This window comes from Erpetoichthys calabaricus, chromosome 2, assembly GCF_900747795.2.
Source record: "Erpetoichthys calabaricus chromosome 2, fErpCal1.3, whole genome shotgun sequence".
In the NCBI taxonomy this organism is placed as follows: Eukaryota; Metazoa; Chordata; class Cladistia; order Polypteriformes; family Polypteridae; genus Erpetoichthys; species Erpetoichthys calabaricus.
The window spans coordinates 6,456,014-6,477,950 of record NC_041395.2 but is presented as its reverse complement, the minus strand read 5'-3'; the positions used below and the strand labels follow the sequence as shown (position 1 = coordinate 6,477,950).

At 46.7% G+C, this 21,937-nt stretch overlaps 1 protein-coding gene across 1 annotated transcript in view; it reads right to left on the bottom strand.

The window, feature by feature from the left end:
* The window catches only part of atp1a2a (ATPase Na+/K+ transporting subunit alpha 2a), a 119,686-nt gene that overhangs the window by 27,888 nt on the left and 69,861 nt on the right, over window positions 1-21,937 (bottom strand). Inside the window, exons 12-16 of the mRNA XM_051923604.1 lie at window positions 20,698-20,887; window positions 15,285-15,460; window positions 14,988-15,124; window positions 6,880-7,030; window positions 3,329-3,497 (exon numbers count right to left, since the gene is read on the bottom strand). Of these exons, the coding sequence (XP_051779564.1) occupies window positions 3,329-3,497; window positions 6,880-7,030; window positions 14,988-15,124; window positions 15,285-15,460; window positions 20,698-20,887 (823 nt within the window). The remainder of the gene's footprint in view (window positions 1-3,328; window positions 3,498-6,879; window positions 7,031-14,987; window positions 15,125-15,284; window positions 15,461-20,697; window positions 20,888-21,937) is intronic.

Below are 21,937 nucleotides of genomic sequence, written 5' to 3'. Positions count from 1 at the left end.
ATTTTGATACTATAAATGTTTGTGATTTGATATTTTTTGGAATGCCAAATTAATTACACGTCTCTGTTATACGCTGTAAAAGAAGTGTTAATATCTGTGATGCACCATCTGTTGAAATGAAAAATGTAACACACAGGTCTCTTTTGTATGCTGCAAATAAAGTGTTAATATTTGTGATGCGCCATTTGTTGGAATGACAAATGTGATGCACTTATCTCTATTATATATGGTAAAAAGTGTTAATAATTAGGATGCACCATTTGTTGGAATGACAAATGCAATGCTTTTTGATACTATAAATGTTTGTGATGTGATATTTTTGGAATGACAAATTAATTGCATGTGTCTCTGTTATATGCTGTAAAAGAAGTGTTAATATCTGTGATGCGCCATCTGTTGGAATGAAAAATGTAACACACAGGTCTCTATTGTATGCTGTAAATGAAGTGTTAATATTTGTGATGCACTATTTGTTGGAATGACAAATGCAATGCGTTTTGATACTATAAATGTTTGTGATGTGATATTTTTGGAATGACAAATTAATTGCACATATCCGTTATATGCTGTAAAAGAAGCGCTAATATCTGTGCTGTGCCATCTGTTGGAATGAAAAATGCAATTCATTTTGTTACTACAAATGTTTGTGATGCAACACTTATTAGAATGACAAATGCAATGCATGTGTCTGTTATATGCTGCAAAAGAAATGTTAATGCACCATCTGTTGGAATGACAAATGCAGTGAATTTACAAATGTTTGTGATGCGCCATTTGTTGGAATGAAAAATGCAATGCATTTTGATACTATAAATGTTTGTGATTTGATATTTTTTGGAATGCCAAATTAATTACACACGTCTCTGTTATATGCTGTTAAAGAAGGGTTAATATCTGTGATGCACCATCTGTTGGAATGAAAAATGTAACACACATGTCTTGGTTGTATGCTGTAAACGAAGAGTTAATATTTGTGATGTGCCATTTGTTGGAATGACAAATGCAATGCGTTTTGATACTATAAATTTTTGTGATGTGACATTTGCTGGAATGACAAATGCAATGCACATGTCTCTTTTATATGCTGTGAAAGAAGTATTGGTATTGGTGATGCACCATCTGTTGGAATGACAAATGCAATGTATTTTGCTACTACAAATGTCTGTGATGTGTCATTTGTTAGAATGACAAATGTGATGCACTTATCTCTATTATATATGGTAAAAGAAGTGTTAATAATTATGATGCACCATTTGTTGGAATGACAAATGCAATGCATTTTGATACTATAAATTTTTGTGATGTAATTTTTTTTGGAATGACAAATTAATTGCACATGTCCTTGTTATATGCTGTAAAAGAAGCATTAATATCTGTGCTGTGCCATCTGTTGGAATGAAAAATGCAATTCATTTTTGTTATTACAAATGTTTGTGATGCAACACTTATTAGAAGGACAAATGCAATGTACAGTGGTGTGAAAAACTATTTGCCCCCTTCCTGATTTCTTATTCTTTTGCATGTTTGTCACACAAAATGTTTCTGATCATCAAACACATTTAACCATTAGTCAAATATAACACAGGTAAACACAAAATGCAGTTTGTAAATGGTGGTTTTTATTATTTAGGGAGAAAAAAAAATCCAAACCTACATGGCCCTGTGTGAAAAAGTAATTGCCCCCTGAACCTAATAACTGGTTGGGCCACCCTTAGCAGCAATAACTGCAATCAAGCGTTTGCGATAACTTGCAATGAGTCTGTTACAGCGCTCTGGAGGAATTTTGGCCCACTCATCTTTGCAAAATTGTTGTAATTCAGCTTTATTTGAGGGTTTTCTAGCATGAACCGCCTTTTTAAGGTCATGCCATAGCATCTCAATTGGATTCAGGTCAGGACTTTGACTAGGCCACTCCAAAGTCTTCATTTTGTTTTTCTTCAGCCATTCAGAGGTGGATTTGCTGGTGTGTTTTGGGTCATTGTCCTGTTGCAGCACCCAAGATCGCTTCAGCTTGAGTTGACGAACAGATGGCCGGACATTCTCCTTCAGGATTTTTTGGTAGACAGTAGAATTCATGGTTCCATCTATCACAGCAAGCCTTCCAGGTCCTGAAGCAGCAAAACAACCCCAGACCATCACACTACCACCACCATATTTTACTGTTGGTATGATGTTCTTTTTCTGAAATGCTGTGTTCCTTTTACGCCAGATGTAACGGGACATTTGCCTTCCAAAAAGTTCAACTTTTGTCTCATCAGTCCACAAGGTATTTTCCCAAAAGTCTTGGCAATCATTGAGATGTTTCTTAGCAAAATTGAGACGAGCCCTAATGTTCTTTTTGCTTAACAGTGGTTTGCGTCTTGGAAATCTGCCATGCAGGCCGTTTTTGCCCAGTCTCTTTCTTATGGTGGAGTCGTGAACACTGACCTTAATTGAGGCAAGTGAGGCCTGCAGTTCTTTAGACGTTGTCTTGGGGTCTTTTGTGACCTCTCGGATGAGTCGTCTCTGCGCTCTTGGGGTAATTTTGGTCAGCCGGCCACTCCTGGGAAGGTTCACCACTGTTCCATGTTTTTGCCATTTGTGGATAATGGCTCTCACTGTGGTTCGCTGGGGTCCCAAAGCTTTAGAAATGGCTTTATAACCTTTACCAGACTGATAGATCTCAATTACTTCTGTTCTCATTTGTTCCTGAATTTCTTTGGATCTTGGCGTGATGTTTAGCTTTTGAGGTGCTTTTGGTCTACTTCTCTGTGTCAGGCAGCTCCTATTTAAGTGATTTCTTGATTGAAACAGGTGTGGCAGTAATCAGGCCTGGGGGTGGCTACGGAAATTGAACTCAGGTGTGATACACCACAGTTAGGTTATTTTTTAACAAGGGGGCAATTACTTTTTCACACAGGGCCATGTAGGTTTGAATTTTTTTTCTCCCTAAATAATAAACACCATCATTTAAAAACTGCATTTTGTGTTTACTTGTGTTATATTTGACTAATGGTTAAATGTGTTTGATGATCAGAAACATTTTGTGTGACAAACATGCAAAAGAATAAGAAATCAGGAAGGGGGCAAATAGTTTTTCACACCACTGTATATGTCTGTTGTATGCTGCAAAAGAAGTGTTAATGTTTGTGATGCACCATCTGTTGGAATGACAAATGCAATATATTTTATTGCATATATTTTATATTTATATTTATCCAAAAACAGTGAGTTATGTCTGCCAGAATTGTTCACAGACGATCAAGCCCCCCCTGCCCACTGAGACCTCAGATTGACATGAATACCAAGGGGTTTGGCGTGGAATCCATAAAGACTTTCCGGCACTTACCCTCCTCCACTCCAGTCACAATGGAGGCAAAGTTGTCATCCAGCAGGATCATGTCGGCAGCCTGCTTGGAAACATCTGATCCAGCGATGCCCATGGCCACCCCGATGTCGGCCTTCTTCAAGGCCGGAGAATCGTTAACACCATCGCCTGTCACAGCCACAATGGCGCCCTGAGGAGAAGAAGATCACAGAAATAATTGATGGAATGGTTGGGGAGAATGTGCTTCGAGTTTTATTCAAAATAGCCACTGGCTGTCGGCTGCGATCCGAAACATCAAGAATGGCTGTCCATTTAGTGCAAGTCATGTCTTCTACAGAATGGAGCTCTGAAGCTGCCCACATGGATGCCCATGTGGATTTACTGAAAAACTTGCTTCAATGAAACGCCACCTCATCTGTTTTCATCTTTAGGTCTCTCTGTACATTTACTTTCAAATAAATTTTGGAGCAGTGGAACTTTGGAAAGGAATCTGTTGGGACCCTCGTAGTGACGTTCATCTTCAGTGTAAAAAGGTGAGCCGCCACTTTCAAACTGTGGGTAGCATGGATGATCTCGTCAGAGTGGCACCTGCCCGGGGGTGGCTTATATAGTGATGAGATGGAAGAAGGAGAAATGGACAAGCGTACGGATCTGAACGATTCTGACAAGGCCAGATGACCAGGTCATGGCATATCCAACATGGCAAGAAGGTCGTGTTAGGGACAGGGGGATCGGTTGGGGGTTGGTGCCAGTAGACTGCTAAAAGTGGTGAACCAGCAGCAGGATCATGGACGGCCAAGGGTCACCGATATGTGTGGGGAGTGAAGGCTAGTCCATGTGGGTCGAATCCACAGAAGAGCTACAGGAGCACAGATGGCTGAAGAACTTCATGCTGGCCATGAAAGAAAGACGCCAGGACACACAGGGCATCACAGCTTGCTGCATAGCCTCAAACCAGTCAGTGTGTCCATGTGGAGGCCTGTCTACCACCAAAAGTGCCTACAAATGGCCAGTGAGCATCAGAACTGGACCACGTAGCAATGGAAGAAGGTGGCCTGGTCGGATGAATCACTTCTTGTAGATCTCATGGACGGTTGGGTGTGTGTGTGTCGTTTACCTGGAAAAGAGATGGCAGCAGGATGGAAGGAAGTCAGGGTGACACTCTGGACCACCTTCTGCTAGGAAACCTTGGGTCCTGGCATGTGTGTGGATATTATTTTGAACCACCCACCTAAAAACTGGTGCAGACTACGTACAGCCCATCATGACAGCCCTATTCCCTAATGGCAGTGGCCTCTTTCAGCAGGATGACGCGCCCTGCCACCCTGAAAGAATTGCTCAGGAATGATTTGAGGAGCGTGACAAAGAGTGGAAGGTGATGACTTGGTCTCCAAACTCCTCCGATCCGAATGTCCGTGGGATGTCCTGGGAAAAACCAAGTCTGATCCATGGAGGTCCCACATCACAACTTGCACGACTTAAAGGATCTGCTGCTAACATCTCAGTGCAAAGACCACCGAACACCTTCAGAGGTCATGTGGAGTCCATGACTTGATGGGTCAGCATGAGGGGGACCTGGCAGGTGGCTTGAATGTCGTGGCTGATTGTGTGTGGACTTCACTATGGACGACTGCCCACCGTGTCACGTACTGGCGTTTGGATACAGTGAGGGTCTGACTCCGGTTCAGTTGTTCATCCCCTCATCCCTCTTGGTCTCCTCAGAGGTCTCCTGGTAATAATCACGTCATCCCACCTCCTGGTTTTAAACTAATCCTATCTGATTTGGACCTGAGTCAGCCAAGTATTCCACACTTATATCAACAGTTCAGGGGCTGAGTAGCTGCAGACCCCAAACCATCCATCCATCATCCAACCTGCCATATGCTAACTACAGGGTCACAGGGGGTCTGCTGGAGCCAATCCCAGCCAACACAGGGCGCAAGGCAGGAAACAAACCCCGGGCAGGGCACCAAACCAACGAATGCTAAAAAAGAACAAACACATTTGGACATGAAAAGTAATAATTCCTGTGCGCTCTGTGCAGGTGACAATCCCACCAGGACTGACGCCACTCCGGTGTCCCACCCGCCTGTGTGAACGACAGCTTGAAAAATGGACACACATCTAAAAAGAGGACAAATTCTACAAAAGCAAAACGAGGAAAACCAACACAGGGTGAGCCAAAAAGAAGGACCACATTTCAAACGTTTATTCTACAAAAACGCTACGAGATCAAATAAAAGTCATCACGACACAAGAACTGTGCTTGAAAAATGATGTTGTTAAGGTGGCAGCCGTCATTAGCGATGCGCTCTTTGAGACGATTTCTGAACGCTCACATGACTCATTTGGTGATTTCATGGTGAATAGCGTCCTGGGGGGGCTTCAAGGTTTTGAGGTCGGCGAGATCAGGCGAACATGAAGGCCACCTGCCCAGCTTCTCACATAACGTGCATGGATCTCCACGCCGTTCGTGTGAGCTGCTGACACCAGGCGTCCAGCACATCCGTTTCTTCCAGTTCTCTAGCATTTCAAGTGACGGTGACCGTTGCTCCCCCCTCCTCCTACAAATTCTGCAATGGCGCCCCAAACTGTAACCCATGTGCTCACTGTGCGGGGGTCTCTGATGAAGTTCACCAGGGTTGGTTTCTGCCCAATAGCCAAAGTTTTGCTTATGTACACCACCATTCAAATGGAAAGGTGCCTCTTGGCTGACGTCACATGATGATGGCATCTCGATGAACGGTTTGCTGAATGTTGGCGCTCAACACTCTACGGCCCTCCCGGTCTCTCTCAGTGAGTTCCTGCACTGCCACCATTGGTGTATGGATTGAAATTAAGATCCTCGTGCGAAAGGCAGAAGTGTGCTGAACGTCTAGCAGACTGCAAAATGGACGCCCTTACAGCTTGAATGTTTTCAGGCGTTTGTTGGTACAGATTTCCTGTTCAATGTTGGACCCGTCTGTCTACGTTTAGAATTGTTTTCCAATTTGGGATGTCACCGTAAGGAGGAACGCTGAAGTGCGTTTGGAAGGCACGTTGCGTGGTGATGATGGATTTGTTGTTTTTGAAGAATGCTTTGACAACAAAAGCAGCGGTGTGCACACCGGACCAAGACGTGTGGCCGACTGAAAACTACAAGGGATCGCCTATCAAAGGACCCCCCCAACCACCCCAACCCACCCGGCTGCCCATACCTCAAACAATGACCTTGAGAAATGGGGGACTTCATTTGGACTCACCCTGTAACACCCAAGTATCTGTGAAACTGCAGAATAAGCAACAAAGGGGTGTGAGTTAAAGCAGACACGGGTACAGTGGGCATACGCAGCCAGAAGGGGGCGTCATACTACAATTACACACTCACACTCACACTCACACACACACACACACACACACACACTCACACGTCTCTTTTCTTCCCCATTTTTCTAAAGCCGTTAACTAAGCCATGACACGATGGCCTTGGCACTGCCCACAAACAATGAGCTCAGTGAATGAGGCTGGAGGGTTACATTCAGATTTTATTTAGCTGAATCAAAAGAACTCGGGATACAAGACCACCAACTCACCTGCCTCTGGCAGCCTTCAACGATGATGAGCTTCTGTTGGGGTGACGTGCGGGCGAAGACGATCTCGGTGTGGTTACGCAGGATGTCGTCCAGGTACTCGGTGCTCATGTCCTTCAGGTCTGAACCATGGATCACGCAGGCTTTGGCGTCCCTGATGACAGACAGACACAGAGTTTATGTTGAGAAGACTCCATGAGAGCCCAGAGCTGCAGCCCACAATCGGAGGTCGGGCGAGTGACGAGACCAGCGTGGGATTCCATACTGAGATGAGAGGGAGGACTGAGCTGGCAGATGTGAGGTTTTAGGTCCACTGACTAGCAGGAATCAAAGAGGACAGAGAAGATGAACCATCAGTGGCCTCCCTGGGGGTCCGCCCTCGGTCCGTTACTGTTAAAACTGGTCAAAAACATTAAAGGACCACTTTGAAAACACATGAGATCTCAATGGGAATGCTGGCATCTCTACTGCAATGGACTGGTATGGTGATGTGTGAGGAACCAAAGGATGGAAATGAAAAGGATCAACTGACAGAGGGACACCCTGAAAATCAAAGGTAAAAAATGATGGGACAGGCAGGTGAGTCCATTTGGCCGAAATTTCATTGCAGCAACTCCAAATCAGACTCAGTAGTTTGTATGCCCCCCCCCCCCCCCACCACCACCATGCCTGACAATGTCCTAAAGAGACAACGGATGGTGTCCTGGGGGATCTCCTGCCAGATCTGGACCAGGTCATCACTGAGGTCCTGGACAATCTGAGGTGTTAGATGGACCCAAACATAATTTCCCACCCAGAGGTGTTCTATTGGATTGAGGTCAGGCGAGTGAGCAGGGTGGTTAGTCAATGGTATCAATTCCTTCATCCTCGCACCACATGAGGCCAGGCACCAGGAGGAACCAGCATAAGGTCTGACAACGGGGCCAAGGATTTCATCCCGATACCTAATGGCAGTCAAGGTGCCCACCGTTGTCTAGCCTGTAGAGGTCTGTGCGTCCCTTCATGGATATACCTCCCCAGACCATCACTGACCAACCATGAATCTGCTCATGCTGACAATGTTACAGGCAGCATAATGTTCTCCACAGCTTCTCCAGACCCTTTCATGTCTATCACATGTGCTAAGGGTGAACCTGCTCTCATCTGTGTAAAGCACAGGGCGCCAATTCTGGTATTCTATGGCAAATGCCAATCAAGTTCCATGGTGCCCACTAGAGGACGTCAGGCCCTCAGGCCACCCTCATGAAGTCTGTTTCTGGTTGTTTGCTCAGAGACATTCACACCTGTGTTCTGTCTGCCTGCTGGAGGTCATTTTGTAGGCTCTGCCAGTGCTCATCCTGTTCCTCCTTGCTCAAAGGAGCAGATACCAATGGGTCCTGCTGATGGGTTAAGGACCTTCTACGAGGGTCCCTGTCCAGCTCTCCTGGAGTAACTGCCTGTCTGTCTCCTGGAATCTCCTCCATGCCCTTGAGACTGTGCTGGGAGACACAGCAAACCTTCTGGCAATGCCACGTATTGATGTGCCATTCTGGAGAAGTTGGACTACCTGTGCCACCTCTGTAGGGTCCAGGTATGGCCTCATGATACCAGTAGTGACACTGACCATAGCCAAATGCAAAATGAGTGACAAAACAGAAGAGGAGGGAACAATGTCAGTGGCCTCCCTCCAGCTGTTAAACCATTCATTCTTGTTTTGGGGGTCGTCTCATTGTTGCCCCCCTAGTGCACCAAAGCAGCTGAAACTGATGAACAAGCCCCTCTGCTACTTCACTGACCAGATCGATAGCCCAGGAGTGTCACTGACTTGATGCCATACTCGGATTATAATGGGTTCCTTTCATTTTTTTGAGCAGTGTATATTAATGCCATTGAGGCCGATATCATTAGTGAACACTGAGAGAGGCCGCAAAAAGAACCCAAGAAGACTTGGAGAAGCTTCAAAACCCGTGGGGGCTGGGGGGGGGGGAACCTGAAAATGGAGTTCAGTATAGAAAAGTGCAAAATGCTACACGGGGGCAACAGAATGTCAATTATAAATACAAGATGGGCGACACTGAGCTAGAGAGCTGCAGGAAGAGACCAGCGAAGGGGCTCACTGTAAGTGGGCACAACATTCACATTGTCTGAGCAAAAATGCAGGAGTAACCCAGAAGACAAATATAATGTTAGGTTAGGTCATGAAAACTGTAGAACATCAAGAGTCAAGAGGCTTATTTACATGGCTCTTAAAGATCATTGGATCTCGATGAAAGAAACTTTCAAGTGGAAGATCTTTACTGTGCAATTCATTGAGAACAAAATGGAAACCAAAATCACCGACCCATCGAGGGGCTCATTCAACATCTCACCGAAAATCAAAGCCAAAAACTGGAATCCAAGCTGATCCAACTTGGGTGACGGCGACTCCTGATGTGACTCAGTGGTGTGTGCGGCCCCCCACGTGCCTGTATGGACCCCCTCTGCTCCTGGTGAGATGGTGGATGGTGTCCTGATTGATCTCCTCTGTTGTTTTAACCATCAGAAATATTCAAATCTACGCTCACTGACAAAAGAACGTCACAGTAAGAGAGAGAGAGAAGTGGAATACTATTATCAGCCGAGTGTACAGCGTGTCATTACATTAACAGTGAAGCGAACTCTTAAGGCTCGATGAAATCTCGTTTAATGACACAGTACAGGTTGATAATAATTTTACAATTCTCTTACTGATTGATCTCCTCCAGGACCTGATCAGGGCCCCAGTGAGCTCCTGGACACTCGGTGGTGATACTTGGTGGCATCGGATGCCCAGACACGTAACGTCCTGGAGGTTCTCAATTGGATTCGGGTCTGAGGAACATGAGGGACAGTCAATGGCATCAATGGCTTTGTCATCCAGGAACTCCCTACACACTCTGGTCACATGAGGTCCAGCATTGTCTTCTCAGGGCCCAGTGCAGCAGCGTAAAGTCTGACAACGGCTCTGAGGATTTCATCCCACTGCCTAACAGCAGTCAGGGTACTGTAGCCTAGCGGGTGGAGGTCTGTGTGACCCCCCCGAGGATATGCCACCCCAGACCACCACCAAACTGGTCATGCTGGATGATGTTCCTGGCTGCATAACGTTCACCACCGACGTCTCCAGAGTCCGTCATGTCTGTCACATGTGCTCAGGGTGAACCTGCTGTCATCTGTGAAGAGAACAAGGTGCCAGTGTGGTATTCTCTGGTGAATGCCAATCAAGCTCTACAGTGATAGGCTGTGAGCACAGGTCTCATGTCGGGCCCTCATGCCACCCTCATGGTGTCTGTTTGTGACAGTCTGGTCAGAGACACACACACCAGTAGGCCGCCAGTGGTGCTCCTCCTCGCACAAATGAGCAGATGCCAGTTGTGCTGCCAGGCTGATTCCCTTCTATGGCCCTGTCCGGCTCTCCTCATGAAATTGTCCATGTCCTGGTATCTTAGGGGTCTCCAACTCCAGTCCTGGAGAGCAGCTGTGGGTGCAGGTTTTCATTCTAACTGTGTTCTTAATTAGTGACCAGTTTTTTGCTGCTAATTGACTATTTCCCTTTATTTTAATTGATGTTTCTTGAGACGCCAACCGCTGAATTGATTCTTTTTTCCTTAAGCGGACACCTAAACATAAATTTGATGTGAATTGAGTGAGCCAACAGATGACCAACTAAGCTAGGACCTCAAACTCTAACCAACTTCACTCCATTCAGTTTCTTAATTTGAAGCCAATTCTCGTTGCTAATGAAACCCGCTATTTAATTCTGTGGCGCTCGCTCCTTCTGCCATGGCACACGTTTCCTAAACGGTTGATTTTGTTTTCTAAGAGCGCTGGCTGTCAGAATGTTTTGTGGACCTGAGCAGATCAACATTACTGAGGAGGCCTTCGCCTTTCTTTATTTTCAGATATTGTATGATGGACACCAGTGGTTTTGGCTCATTTTGTGTCTCATTATTGTTTGGCTGCTAATTAAGGAAATAAGAAATCATTAAGGGGAGCCGGAGTTGTGCATCAATTAAAATTAAGGCAAAAAGTTAATTAGCAGCAACACTAATTAAGAAAAGGGTGAGAATGAAAACCAGCAGCCACAGTAGCTCTGGAGGACTGGAGTTGGAGACCCCTGTGGTATCTCCTCCATACTCTCGAGACTGTGCTGGGAGACCCAGCAAACCTTCTTGTGACATCATATATGGATGTGCCATCCTGGAGGAGCTGAACTACCTGCGCAAGTGCGGGTACTGTTCTCATGCCACCAATAGCGACAAGGACACCAGCAAAACACAAAAGCTAGAGAAGAATCGGTTAGGAAGGATAAGGAGAGAGCAACTGTCTGTGGCCACCGTTCTCTTTCTAGGGGGTAGCTTGCTGTTGCCTCTCCAGGTCACCTGTTGTCACTCTCATTGGCACCAAAGCAGGTGACGTTGATTCCCAATCACTTGTGCCAACTAACTGGACAGACTGATATCCCTGAAGCTTCAGTGACTTGGTGTTTGGACTGTCATGATTGAAGTGTTCCCTTCATTTGTTTGGAGCAGTGGATGATACTCTGCATCTGGAGTACGGTGTGCAGAGCAGAGGACTTAAGGACAAGTCCTGCTGTGACAGACGTAGAGAATGAAACTCGCTCAATCTTGAGTGGAGGAGACAGCACGGGGACCTCATAGAGGTCTTCAAAATCCACAAAAGCATCGACTGATTCAGCCTACTGGTGAATCAGATACTGGAGGACATCAGTGGGAATGATGGGGAAGTGCGTTTGGGAAGCTCTTCTTTACACAAAGAGTTGGTGGGAATGAAACGAACCGCTGAGGCATGGAGTTGACCACCTTTAAAAAGGATCAGGATGATGGGATATCATCAGGACTTTCTGGTCCAGTCATCGTTCAACTAGTAAATTCAGTCATTAACTTGTTTTGAGTGTCTGTGATTGGTAATTCTTATGTTAGAAATCTTGTTTTGTAGATGTGCGCCATCCAGTTGCTAATCGTACGTACTGTCACAGGCGTGCAGCTGAAAGGCTCTAGGCCTGCACTTCTACTGCCACTCCAGGGGGTGGCGCTGTGTCCTAATGTCTGCGTTTCTTTCTCCCTCTTGCAGACTGGATGATTGATGGCTATAACACCGGTGACATCACCTGGACACGCCCCTTCCTGCCAGAAGGACTGAAAACCGGACGCTCCGCCATCTTTGTTCAGTTCTATCCTGAACTCGCGTCTGAAAAGACGTCTGCGCAGTTAATTTTGTTTTGCTTTGTAATTCAGGCTGCTACCCCGACTCTTTATCGTTGTTGTCTCTTCTCTCTTACAATATGCTCTGCCAAATATTTTAAGAGTTAAACTACCATTAGCACAGGTGAGTTTGTTGTGTAAGTTTATAATTAATAGATATTGTCATCAAAGGAGATCTGTATGCAAATGCAGGCATGTGGTAGGAGTGAATTTTCAACAAAACAGGGTGAGCCAATAAGAAAAGTGGGCGGGCATAGGCCTTCCCGTTCATTATACCGGCGCCACGCCTGTTGGATGGTGGAGGGAATGAGGCGGTGTGGTAAGTGGTCCGTGGCGTCTTAAATAAATGATTGACGTCCCAAGAGCGGGCAGGCTCAGAGTTGGCACAGATCGTGGTGCCAGGCTGATCGCGTACTCAGGTGCAAAAGCAGTCAGATCTCGCATTCGCGCCTTGGAGTGGTTGGAGGGTCACATCTAACCCTAATCAGTGGGTATAAGAGGAGCCCACATGGCTGGGAGGGACAGACAAAAAGGAAAAGAAAGAAGAAAAGCAATGGAGGCAGAGGTTGAAAGGAGAAAATGAAAGAGGCGGCAGACACCAGAGTGCAGAGGAGAGGAGAAGAGACAGACAGCCCCCCGAGGAGGAGCGTAGAGGTGACGCTCATTTGGGCTGAAGAGCGTCACTCTGGCCGAGTGACTTTAGGTAGCTGGAGTGACCCGTTGCTCAAGATGGACTCCCGCGTAAGGCCGAGGAGTGGCAGTGGGGGGCTGCAGAAGGGAGGCTCGGCGTGGTGCCCTGCCAGGGCCTTAGATGGCAGTAGGGTCCCAAGCCTGGATCAGAAGGTTGGCCCTGCTTATCAGTAGGACATCTCCACTGTCTGCGGGTTCCCGTTTGCCGTCATTTTCAGAAGGATGCACCTGAGCTTATGGGAGTTTTAAAAGTTTTGACCCCACTGGACATGGATTATTTTATTGGATTGTATTGGATTACTTGGCTGCGGTGGGTTGGCACCCTGCCCGGGATTGGTTCCTGCCTTGCGCCCTGTGTTGGCTGGGATTGGCTCCAGCAGACCTCCCGTGACCCCGTGTTCGGATTCAGTGGGTTTGGAAAATGGATGGATGGATGGATTATTTTTGCTTGCTTTGTTCTCTCCAACGCTTTTGGGGTCTCTTTTCGACGTGCTGCTCTTTCTTCTTCGCCTAGCCGTTGACGTGTCATCATGAACGTCTGACATTTTTAAGAGCTGAGAGCACAGGAAGTGTGTCTGCTGTGAGAAGACATCTCGGACGCAAAGAGACGGACGTCGGCACACATATGTTTTATTAACGAGGTCCCCAAAGTCCAAGTCCCGCACACACACTGTGCTCCAGCACCAAACACACTTCACTCCTTGGCCTCTCAATGGTCCTCCTCACTCCCGAGTGTTGCCTTCTTCCACCCGACTCTGGTTCTCTGATCGTAGGAAGGCGGCCCCCTTTAATCTCCACCCAGACGTGATCCAAGTGCCTCTGACGAACTTCCGGCTGCACTTCCTGGTGTGGCAGAAGTGCCACACGAGCACCCTGGAATTCCTCCTGCCAGCACTTCCTCCTCACCAGGGCTCTAAGATCCTTTGGGCGCCCCCCTGGTGGTGGCCATGGCCCCCAATAGGGTTGAGTATTCTAAGCTCGGTTCCCGTGGCCCCCATACTAACCAGTGCGGCTGCCCTCTGGTAGTTCGGGGGAGGTATGGTTGCTCTCCCAGTCCTTCCAGGTGTCCCAGCTGGGTATGATGGCCAGCCGCCTGCCACACTGCCAAAAGCATTCCAACAGCTGAGAGGTTAGATGACTGCGGTCTCGTTTGAAAACGGTTGTAAAGTAAGTAGGGGGTAACGTGCAAAAGTCACCGTCTCACTGGACTTGTGTCCAAAGGTTATAAGTACGACGTGACCTGACCGTCTCGCGGGACGTGAAAGTGTCTCTGTCTCTCTTCAAAAGATCACGTCTCGTCGCAGGATTTGTTTTTATAATAGAGAGATTTATTTATGGAATAATTGGATGCACTGTGTGTATTTGATCACCGTTGTTTTCTGGGATTGATTTTAATAAAAGCACTAGACAGTTCTAACATCTCTATGGCAGGCTCTGTTGTTGGCATGGAGCTGGACAGTTTGACATCTGTGGCAGAGCGACGGGCGCTGAGCAGACTCCTGTCAATTATGGAGAATCCACTGCATCCACTGAACAGGATCATCTCCAGACAGAGGAGCAGCTTCAGCGACAGACTGCTGTCACCATCCTGCTCCACTGACACACTGAGGAGATCATTCCTCCATCACACTATGCCACTCTTCAGTTCCACCCATGGGGGGTAAACGTTAACATTATACAAAGTTATTGTCTGTTTTTACCTACATTGTTATCAGTATTTAATATTGTTTTTTGTATCAGTAAGGTGCTGCTGGAGTATGTGAATTTCCCCTTGGGATTAATAAAGTATCTATCTATCTATCTATCTATCTATCTATCTATCTATCTATCTATCTATCTATCTATCTATCTATCTATCTATCTATCTATCTATCTAGACACCTTTTGTCACCTAGCCCTTGCTGCATGTGTGTGTGTGTGTGTGTGTGTGTGTGTGTGTGTGTGTGTGTGTGTGTCCTCGTTTGCCCGGCTCACCTCGGCCTATGACCATCAACACTTCTGGGACTAAGAAGCTCCCAGTGTGGCGCTGAGTGGACCATCACTGGTCAGATTGTTCAGGTCATCGACGCTCATATCAATGAATTGAAATAAAAAATCAAGCAAATAGAAATGCGATGACAAAACGATAAATAATAAAAGTAGAGAATTGAACTATTACTAGGACACGGATTGGCTTAAAATGATCCTCGAGCGTCTCACCTTGGGTTGACTTGACTCAGCGGGATATTCAGGCGGGCGGCGATGTCTTCCACGGTCTCGTTGCCCTCTGAGATGATCCCCACCCCTTTAGCAATGGCTTTAGCTGTGATTGGATGATCGCCTGTCACCATGATCACCTGCGGAGCAAACACAAGGCCCCATTAGATGAGATTCTAATGGTTACCGCTATAGAAATCGAGCTACAAAATGTGCTTGCAGTTGTACGTGAGGTGGAACATCACCGTCCAGACAGAGGACGGATGACTAGAACTAGAGACACCAATGTGAAGAAGGCACCTTGATCCCGGCACTCCGACACTTCCCGACGGCATCGGGCACCGCCGCTCTCGGCGGATCAATCATAGACATCAGGCCTACAAAGCACAGGTCGGTGATGGGGAAGTTGACGTCATCCGTGTCAAACTTGAATCCACGTGGGAATTTGTCTGCTGGGAGGATGTAATGACAGAATCCTACAAATACAAGAAGAACAAACAGTCGGATCAGTCTCCTTGGATTCCACACCATCAGCGAAGGCCTGGAAATGACGCCAGCTTAACTACGCAACCCCGAAACGCACTTCCCAGGTCCCAGGGGTAATAATACTGTCATTCATTTGAATGCATACATCACCTCTGAAGGTGAGCGTCCCTCAGCTGCGGACGTAACGCTGCCCTTTGGCCAGTCTATTCATTATCCTCTTCTTTACTAATCGAGTATTTCTTACAGTACAGCACTGTGTGGTCCTCGACTCGTCTTGCACTTGTCTGGTCGCACTGCAGTCCTGTTATTTCACACCACTCACTGTGTGCTGCAATACGCTGTATGGACGTCGTGACAATAAAGCCACTTGGCTTGATGACATCATCAAGGGCTCTGACTGTGATTCATGTCCCCATCGGTCACCAGTGCACCTCAGCATGTACTGTCCCAACTGCCATGTTACGTACGTCAAACACGACTAACTTCTGACACATTTTCACGAGTTCCTTCCAAGTATAATGAATCAAACGTTTACATCAAGTCTCCTTGCCACCGATTTTGAGTTCATTTCTCCCTTGAAGTCCCGACAGTTCAGTTTAGTGGACCAGTGATAGCAGTCAGCCGATCTGACGTCCTGGTTGTTGTCCGTCTGGATCGTGGAAACACTCCCCGTGTATTCGTGGGTCTCCTTCCACAACCCAAAGACTGGTGGGCCTGTTTAACTGGTGACTGGACACTGAGCACGTATAGGTGCGTAGGAGTGGACCTTAAGATGGACTGGTGGCCTGTTCGGGATTACTGCTGGGACAGAGCGACCCCCCTCGTAACTCTGAATTGGGCTTCAAACGTGATGTGATGTGAAATGATGTGGTATGACATTGAAAGTCCCTGCTTGAGACTGCTTATGGTTTTAGGGGTTTCTATGAACGACGGAGTGGTGGCTCTGAGGCTCGGGAGGTTACTGGTTTGAATCCCATAAGCACCAGAAGTGACTCTACTCTGTTGGGCCCTTGAGTAAGACCCTCAACATACAACCTGCTGAAATCAAACCAATCACCAGGACCTGATAATATGGACCCTCGAGTTCTTAAGGAGGCTAGCGAGTGCAGATAGAAACCCGTGACACATGTTTATAGGACGTCACTGAGCACTGGGGAGATTCTGAAGGAATGGAAAATGGAAAATATCATCCCATTATATAAAAAGGGTGACAGGGCAGAGCCAAGGAACTACAGGCCAGTAAGATTAACGGGCATCACAGGAAAATTAATGGAAGGAATTATTAAGGAGAAGATTGAGTAACACCTGGCAAGGACAGGACAGTCAGCATGGGGTCAGAAGAGGGAGGTCGTGTTTTACTAACAGACTGGGATTCTATGAGGAGGAAACAAAAGGATACGACCAGAGAGGAGCAGATGAGATGATTGATGTGGACTTTCAGAAAGCATTTGATGAGGTGCCACATGAGAAGGTGGGCATCAAACTAAAAGAAGTGAGAGTTCAGGGTGTGGTGGGTGCAGAATTAGCTCAGACACCGGAAGCAGAGAGTGATGGTGTGAGGGACCTCATTAGAATTGGGTGATGTTAAGAGTGGTGACCAGCTGGGGGCAGTGCTGGGGCTGCTGCTATTTTTAATACAGTATCTATAAATGATTTAGACAGGAATATAAGGAACAAGCTGGTTAAGTTTCCAGATGATACCAAGATAGGTGGATTAGCAGATAATTTGGAATCCATTATATCATCACAGAAGGACTTCGACAGCAGACAGGCTTGGGCAGATTTGTGGACGATGAAATTTAATGTCAGTAAATGTAAAGAATTACACATAGGAAGTAAAAATGTGAGGTTTGAATTCACAATGGGTGGTCATAAAATCGAGAATCCACCTTATGAGAAGGATTTAGGAGTCGTAGTGGACTCTAAGCTATCAGCTTCCAGACAGTGTTCAGAAGTCATTAAGAAGGCTAACAGTATGTCAGGTTATATAGCGCCTTGATGTGTGCAGCCTGCAGTGGGCTGGCGCCATGCCCGGGGTTTGTTTCCTGCCTTCACCTTGTGATCCTGTAGTTAGGATATAGCGGGTTGGATAATGGATGGATGGATGGATGGATATGTGCAGTACAAGTCACAGGAGGGTCTGCTCAAGCTTTATACCACACTGGTGAGGCCTCACCTGGAGTCCTGGGTGCAGTTTGGGTCTACAAAAAGGACATAGTAGCACAAGAGAAGGTCCAGAGATTGGGCTGATTCAGGGCTACAGGGGATGAGTTATGAGTGAAGATTAAAAGAGCTGAGCCTTAAGGAGATGAAGAGGAGACCTGAATGAAGTGCTTAAAATGATGAAGAGAATTAGTCCAGTGGATGGAGACGCTGACTTTAAAATGAGTTCATCAAGAACACGGGGACACAGCTGGAAACTTGTGAAGGGGAAATTTCACACAAACATTAGGAAGTTTTTCTTTACATAAACAACGACAGACACTTGGAATAAGCGACCAAGTAGTGTGGTGGACAGTAAGACGTTAGGGACTTTCAAAACTCGACTTGATGTTTTTTTAGAAGAAATAAGTGGACAGGACTGGCAAGCGTTGTTGGGCTGATTGGCTTGTTCTCGTCCAGAGTGTTCTAAAGTTCTAATTTCTCCATCCTGGGTAAGTCATTACAGGGAAAACTTGGGGGTTGGTGGTGAGATTGGCACACTGGGACAGCCACAGTAAAAAAAAAAAAAACCTCAGACTGCTCCAGTGTGGTGCTGAGGTGTCACCTGCTGCTCTCAGGTCCCAATCCGGGTGGTTTGTCATGTGGTGGGTTTGGCTCACAGCTCCCAGCCTCTCTCTCGCTATGAATTTCAGCATGGAAGTCAAATCTCAGCAGACCATTAGACGTCTCTGTTGTCATCTCTCTCCTCAACCTTCTACCGCTTCCTTCCTCAGCCTCCCTGACTATTGATGATGTTGCGACCATTTTTCTGGAAAGTTGGCTGTCATCAGCAGTCAATTCCCATCACTCCAACTAGCCAGTCTTCTCCCTCCTGAACACACCACAGCCCTCTCCACGTTCTCACCTCTGATGATTCCAGCCACCTCTCTTGTCGTACCCACTACTGGTGGTCCACTTGACGCCCATGCCCACACACCATCTCTCCCTCATGCATTTCTCCAATTACTCAAATCATCAACACCTCGCTGATCTATCAGACTCTTCTAAATCCTCTTCTCAAAACGCCCACACTTGACCCTCCTCAAGCAGGTCATCACAATCCTGTCCCTCACCTCTCCTTTCCTTTCTATCCAAAACACTGGATCTCTAGTCAAATCTGTTCCTTAATTCTACAGAATAGATTGACCCAAATCACTCAGAGTTCTACTGAGATGGCTTGACTCAACGGACGTTGACACATTACAGCTGGCCAGAGCTGCAGCCCATGAGGTCAGGTCAGGTCAGGTTGGGGAGCCTGCACTGGTACAGCGCATTGCCACACCCACCACACGACAAAACAGCACAGGATCCTGGTTGGCATCCCCCCGGGCAGATGTGCTGTGCAGTTCCACCCTTTATCTGCCGCAGTCAGATGTTACGTGGGTGTCCCCTTGGCCTGGTCCAGCCACTCAGGTCCTCAATAATGAGGATCACCCTTGGGTAATTGGCGCACATGGCCGTAGTGATGTAACTGCCGCTCCCTCACAATGCAGGTCATGTGCCTCTCCGTGAGCAACACAAAGTCAAACCAGCCGGACCCAGCAGTACATCATCTGTCCTTACTCATCCATCTCCTCTTCCTTGAATTCAAGTCAACCTTCAGACCCTTTCTGACCTTGGTATCACTGGGACTGCCACCAGTTGCTTTGAGTCCTACCTCTTTGTGTTATGGCTAGGAGAAAGGTCAAGGGTGCACCAGGCTAGCACTGGGGTGACCCAAGGATGGGTGCTGGACCCTCTCCTCTTCTCTCTGTTCACCTTCTCACTAGGCCCCATCATCCAGTCCCAGGGATTTTCCTATCAGTACAATGCTGATGGTACACAGCAGTACCTGTCATTCCTTCTGGAGGACCATAAGGTATCAGCTAGAAGTCTCTGAAGATCTCACTGGTAGCTCAGCCTGGGTGAAGAAGCACCACTTGCAGCTCAACCTGGCAAAGATGGACCTCCTTGTTACCTGGTCCATCTATTGAAGACTCCATTTCTGTTCAGCTCGGCTCATTCTCTCTAACACAACTGACTTGGTGGGTGATCAGTGACCAGCTGTCCTTCTCTGACCATGTTATAATGGTCTTACTTTATACAACATCTGCCAGATCAGACTCTATCTGATGGAGTATGCAGCAGAAGGTCTGGTCCAGGCTTTGGTCCTCTTAAGTCTGGACCACTGCAACTCTCTACTGGCAGGAGTACCACCTTGTGCCACCAAGCCACTGGAGATGATTGGAAATGCAATGACATGCCCGGTGTTCAACCAGCCGAGGTGGCACTGTGACTTCTCTTTTAAAAGTCACTAGAATGACATTCTGTAATGGCTCAGATTAAATTTAAATCCTTGATGGTCATCTACAGAATGGTCAATGGGTTAGCGTCTAGAGGCGCGGAGACATTTGTGAGGTCCTAAGGCTCCTTCTCACCCACCAGGTCTGCTGATGGATGGCATCAGGTGACGTCATCAAATCTCACTCCAGACTCTTTTCATGCGTAGCTCTTAGCTTGTGACCACCTCCATTTAAAATCTGGATTCCCTCAATGTGTTTAAGATGCTTTTGAAGACCCTCTTGTCTGGTGAATTTATTTAACTGAGGAAGTGTCACATGCTGGCTGTTTTGTTTTGAGCTCCTCACATGTGGTAATCAATTTTGTCACCTTGTCCTGTCACACTTGTTCCCAAACAGTCCCCCTAGGCTGATTTTGTCCTCTTTTGTAAGTTGCTTTGGAAGAAAGTGTCTGTTAAGAGAGTAAATGTGAATGAGGGGAGTACCGGCCTTTATTTATTTTGACTGTGGGCACTGTCTGTGCCCATACGCCGTGTGCCCCGTGGCTTGCAGCTCTCGACTCTTTGCGCCACCTGTCTGAATGCATTTTTAAACTACGGGTCCCCTTAGCATTTCATTCAAGGTTGTTTCCTTCCTTATGCCCACCCCTGTTAAATCCTTAACTGTTTGGGTCTGCAGAGTTTTACTTACTACCAGGCAGACCTTCACATCCTCCCTCTTGTCACAAGCGTACATACAGTACCCACCTAGCACCCGTTCTCCGAGTCCTCCGAGTTCCAAATAGGCGTTCTGGAATGCCTCCTTCATCTCATCATCCAGGGGAATCTCCTTGCCGTGAAACAGGATGGTGGAACACCGATCCAGAATGCGCTCCGGAGCTCCTTTCATGACAAGCAGATGGCCTTTGGGGTGGGCTTCGGACTCGTGAACCGAAAGCTAAAGGCAGCGTAAGACTTGGAATTAGTCAACTGAAGCCCAGAGTCTGAATCAACTTAAAGAATAATTAGAAGAAGAAGAAGATAATCAGCAGACACATGTTTTCTGTTTGATTCTTCTGAAGTATGGCAGTGGAGGATTATTGAACTGCTCCTGTGAAATGTGGTGATCCTCAGGGATCCTAGTTTATATTCTACTAGCTGAAATACCCGGTGTTGCCCGGGAATAAAATTATATATATTTGAGAAACATATAATAATAAAAAACAACTTTAAAAATAACTGAACAAACAATGAAGACTCACTAATGTGCTTCTCTTGTGGTCTTGTATGTTATCATCCAGTTGATGCCAACTCGATTTCATTTCAAAAGCACCAGGTGGTGGCGCACAAACATACAGAATGCGGGCAGTCACCTCCAGTTCGCCCTCTGGTGGTTGTTCCGAGTGCCAACTGGATGATAACAGGCCTACAACATCACCCCCCCCCACGTTACCCAGAAGAGGGTGGGTTAGGGCTGATTTCACCCTGCAGTATTTTTAGTTGACCAATGAGGAACGTGTGTGCCAAGTGTCATGAAAATCGCTCGAGCCGTTCAGAAGTGACGCTGGGACACACACACACACACACACACATTGACTTTTATATATAGAGAGATATTTATCTTCAACCTATAGGAGCGATGCTCAGGAAATTGAATTGTGCTTTCACTGTTAGGCTGATGATACATAGTTTTGTATTCCTGTCTGTAACTCTGCAATTAATCAGCTGCACAATCGTCTTTTTTGATCCTGGATGGCCGGCAAATTTCTGGATCGCAAATCAAAATAAACCGGAAGTGAGACACAAATGGAGTTATTTGGTCAGAACAAAAAGCGCTTTGAATGGCAGAAGAAGAACACCACATTCCAAGACAAACACCTGCTACCTACTGTCACATTTGGTGGAGGTTCCATCATGCTATGGGGCTGTGTGGCCAGTTCAGGGACTGGGGCCCTTGTTAAAGTCAAGGGTTAGAATTAATTCAACCCAATATCAACAAATTCTTCAG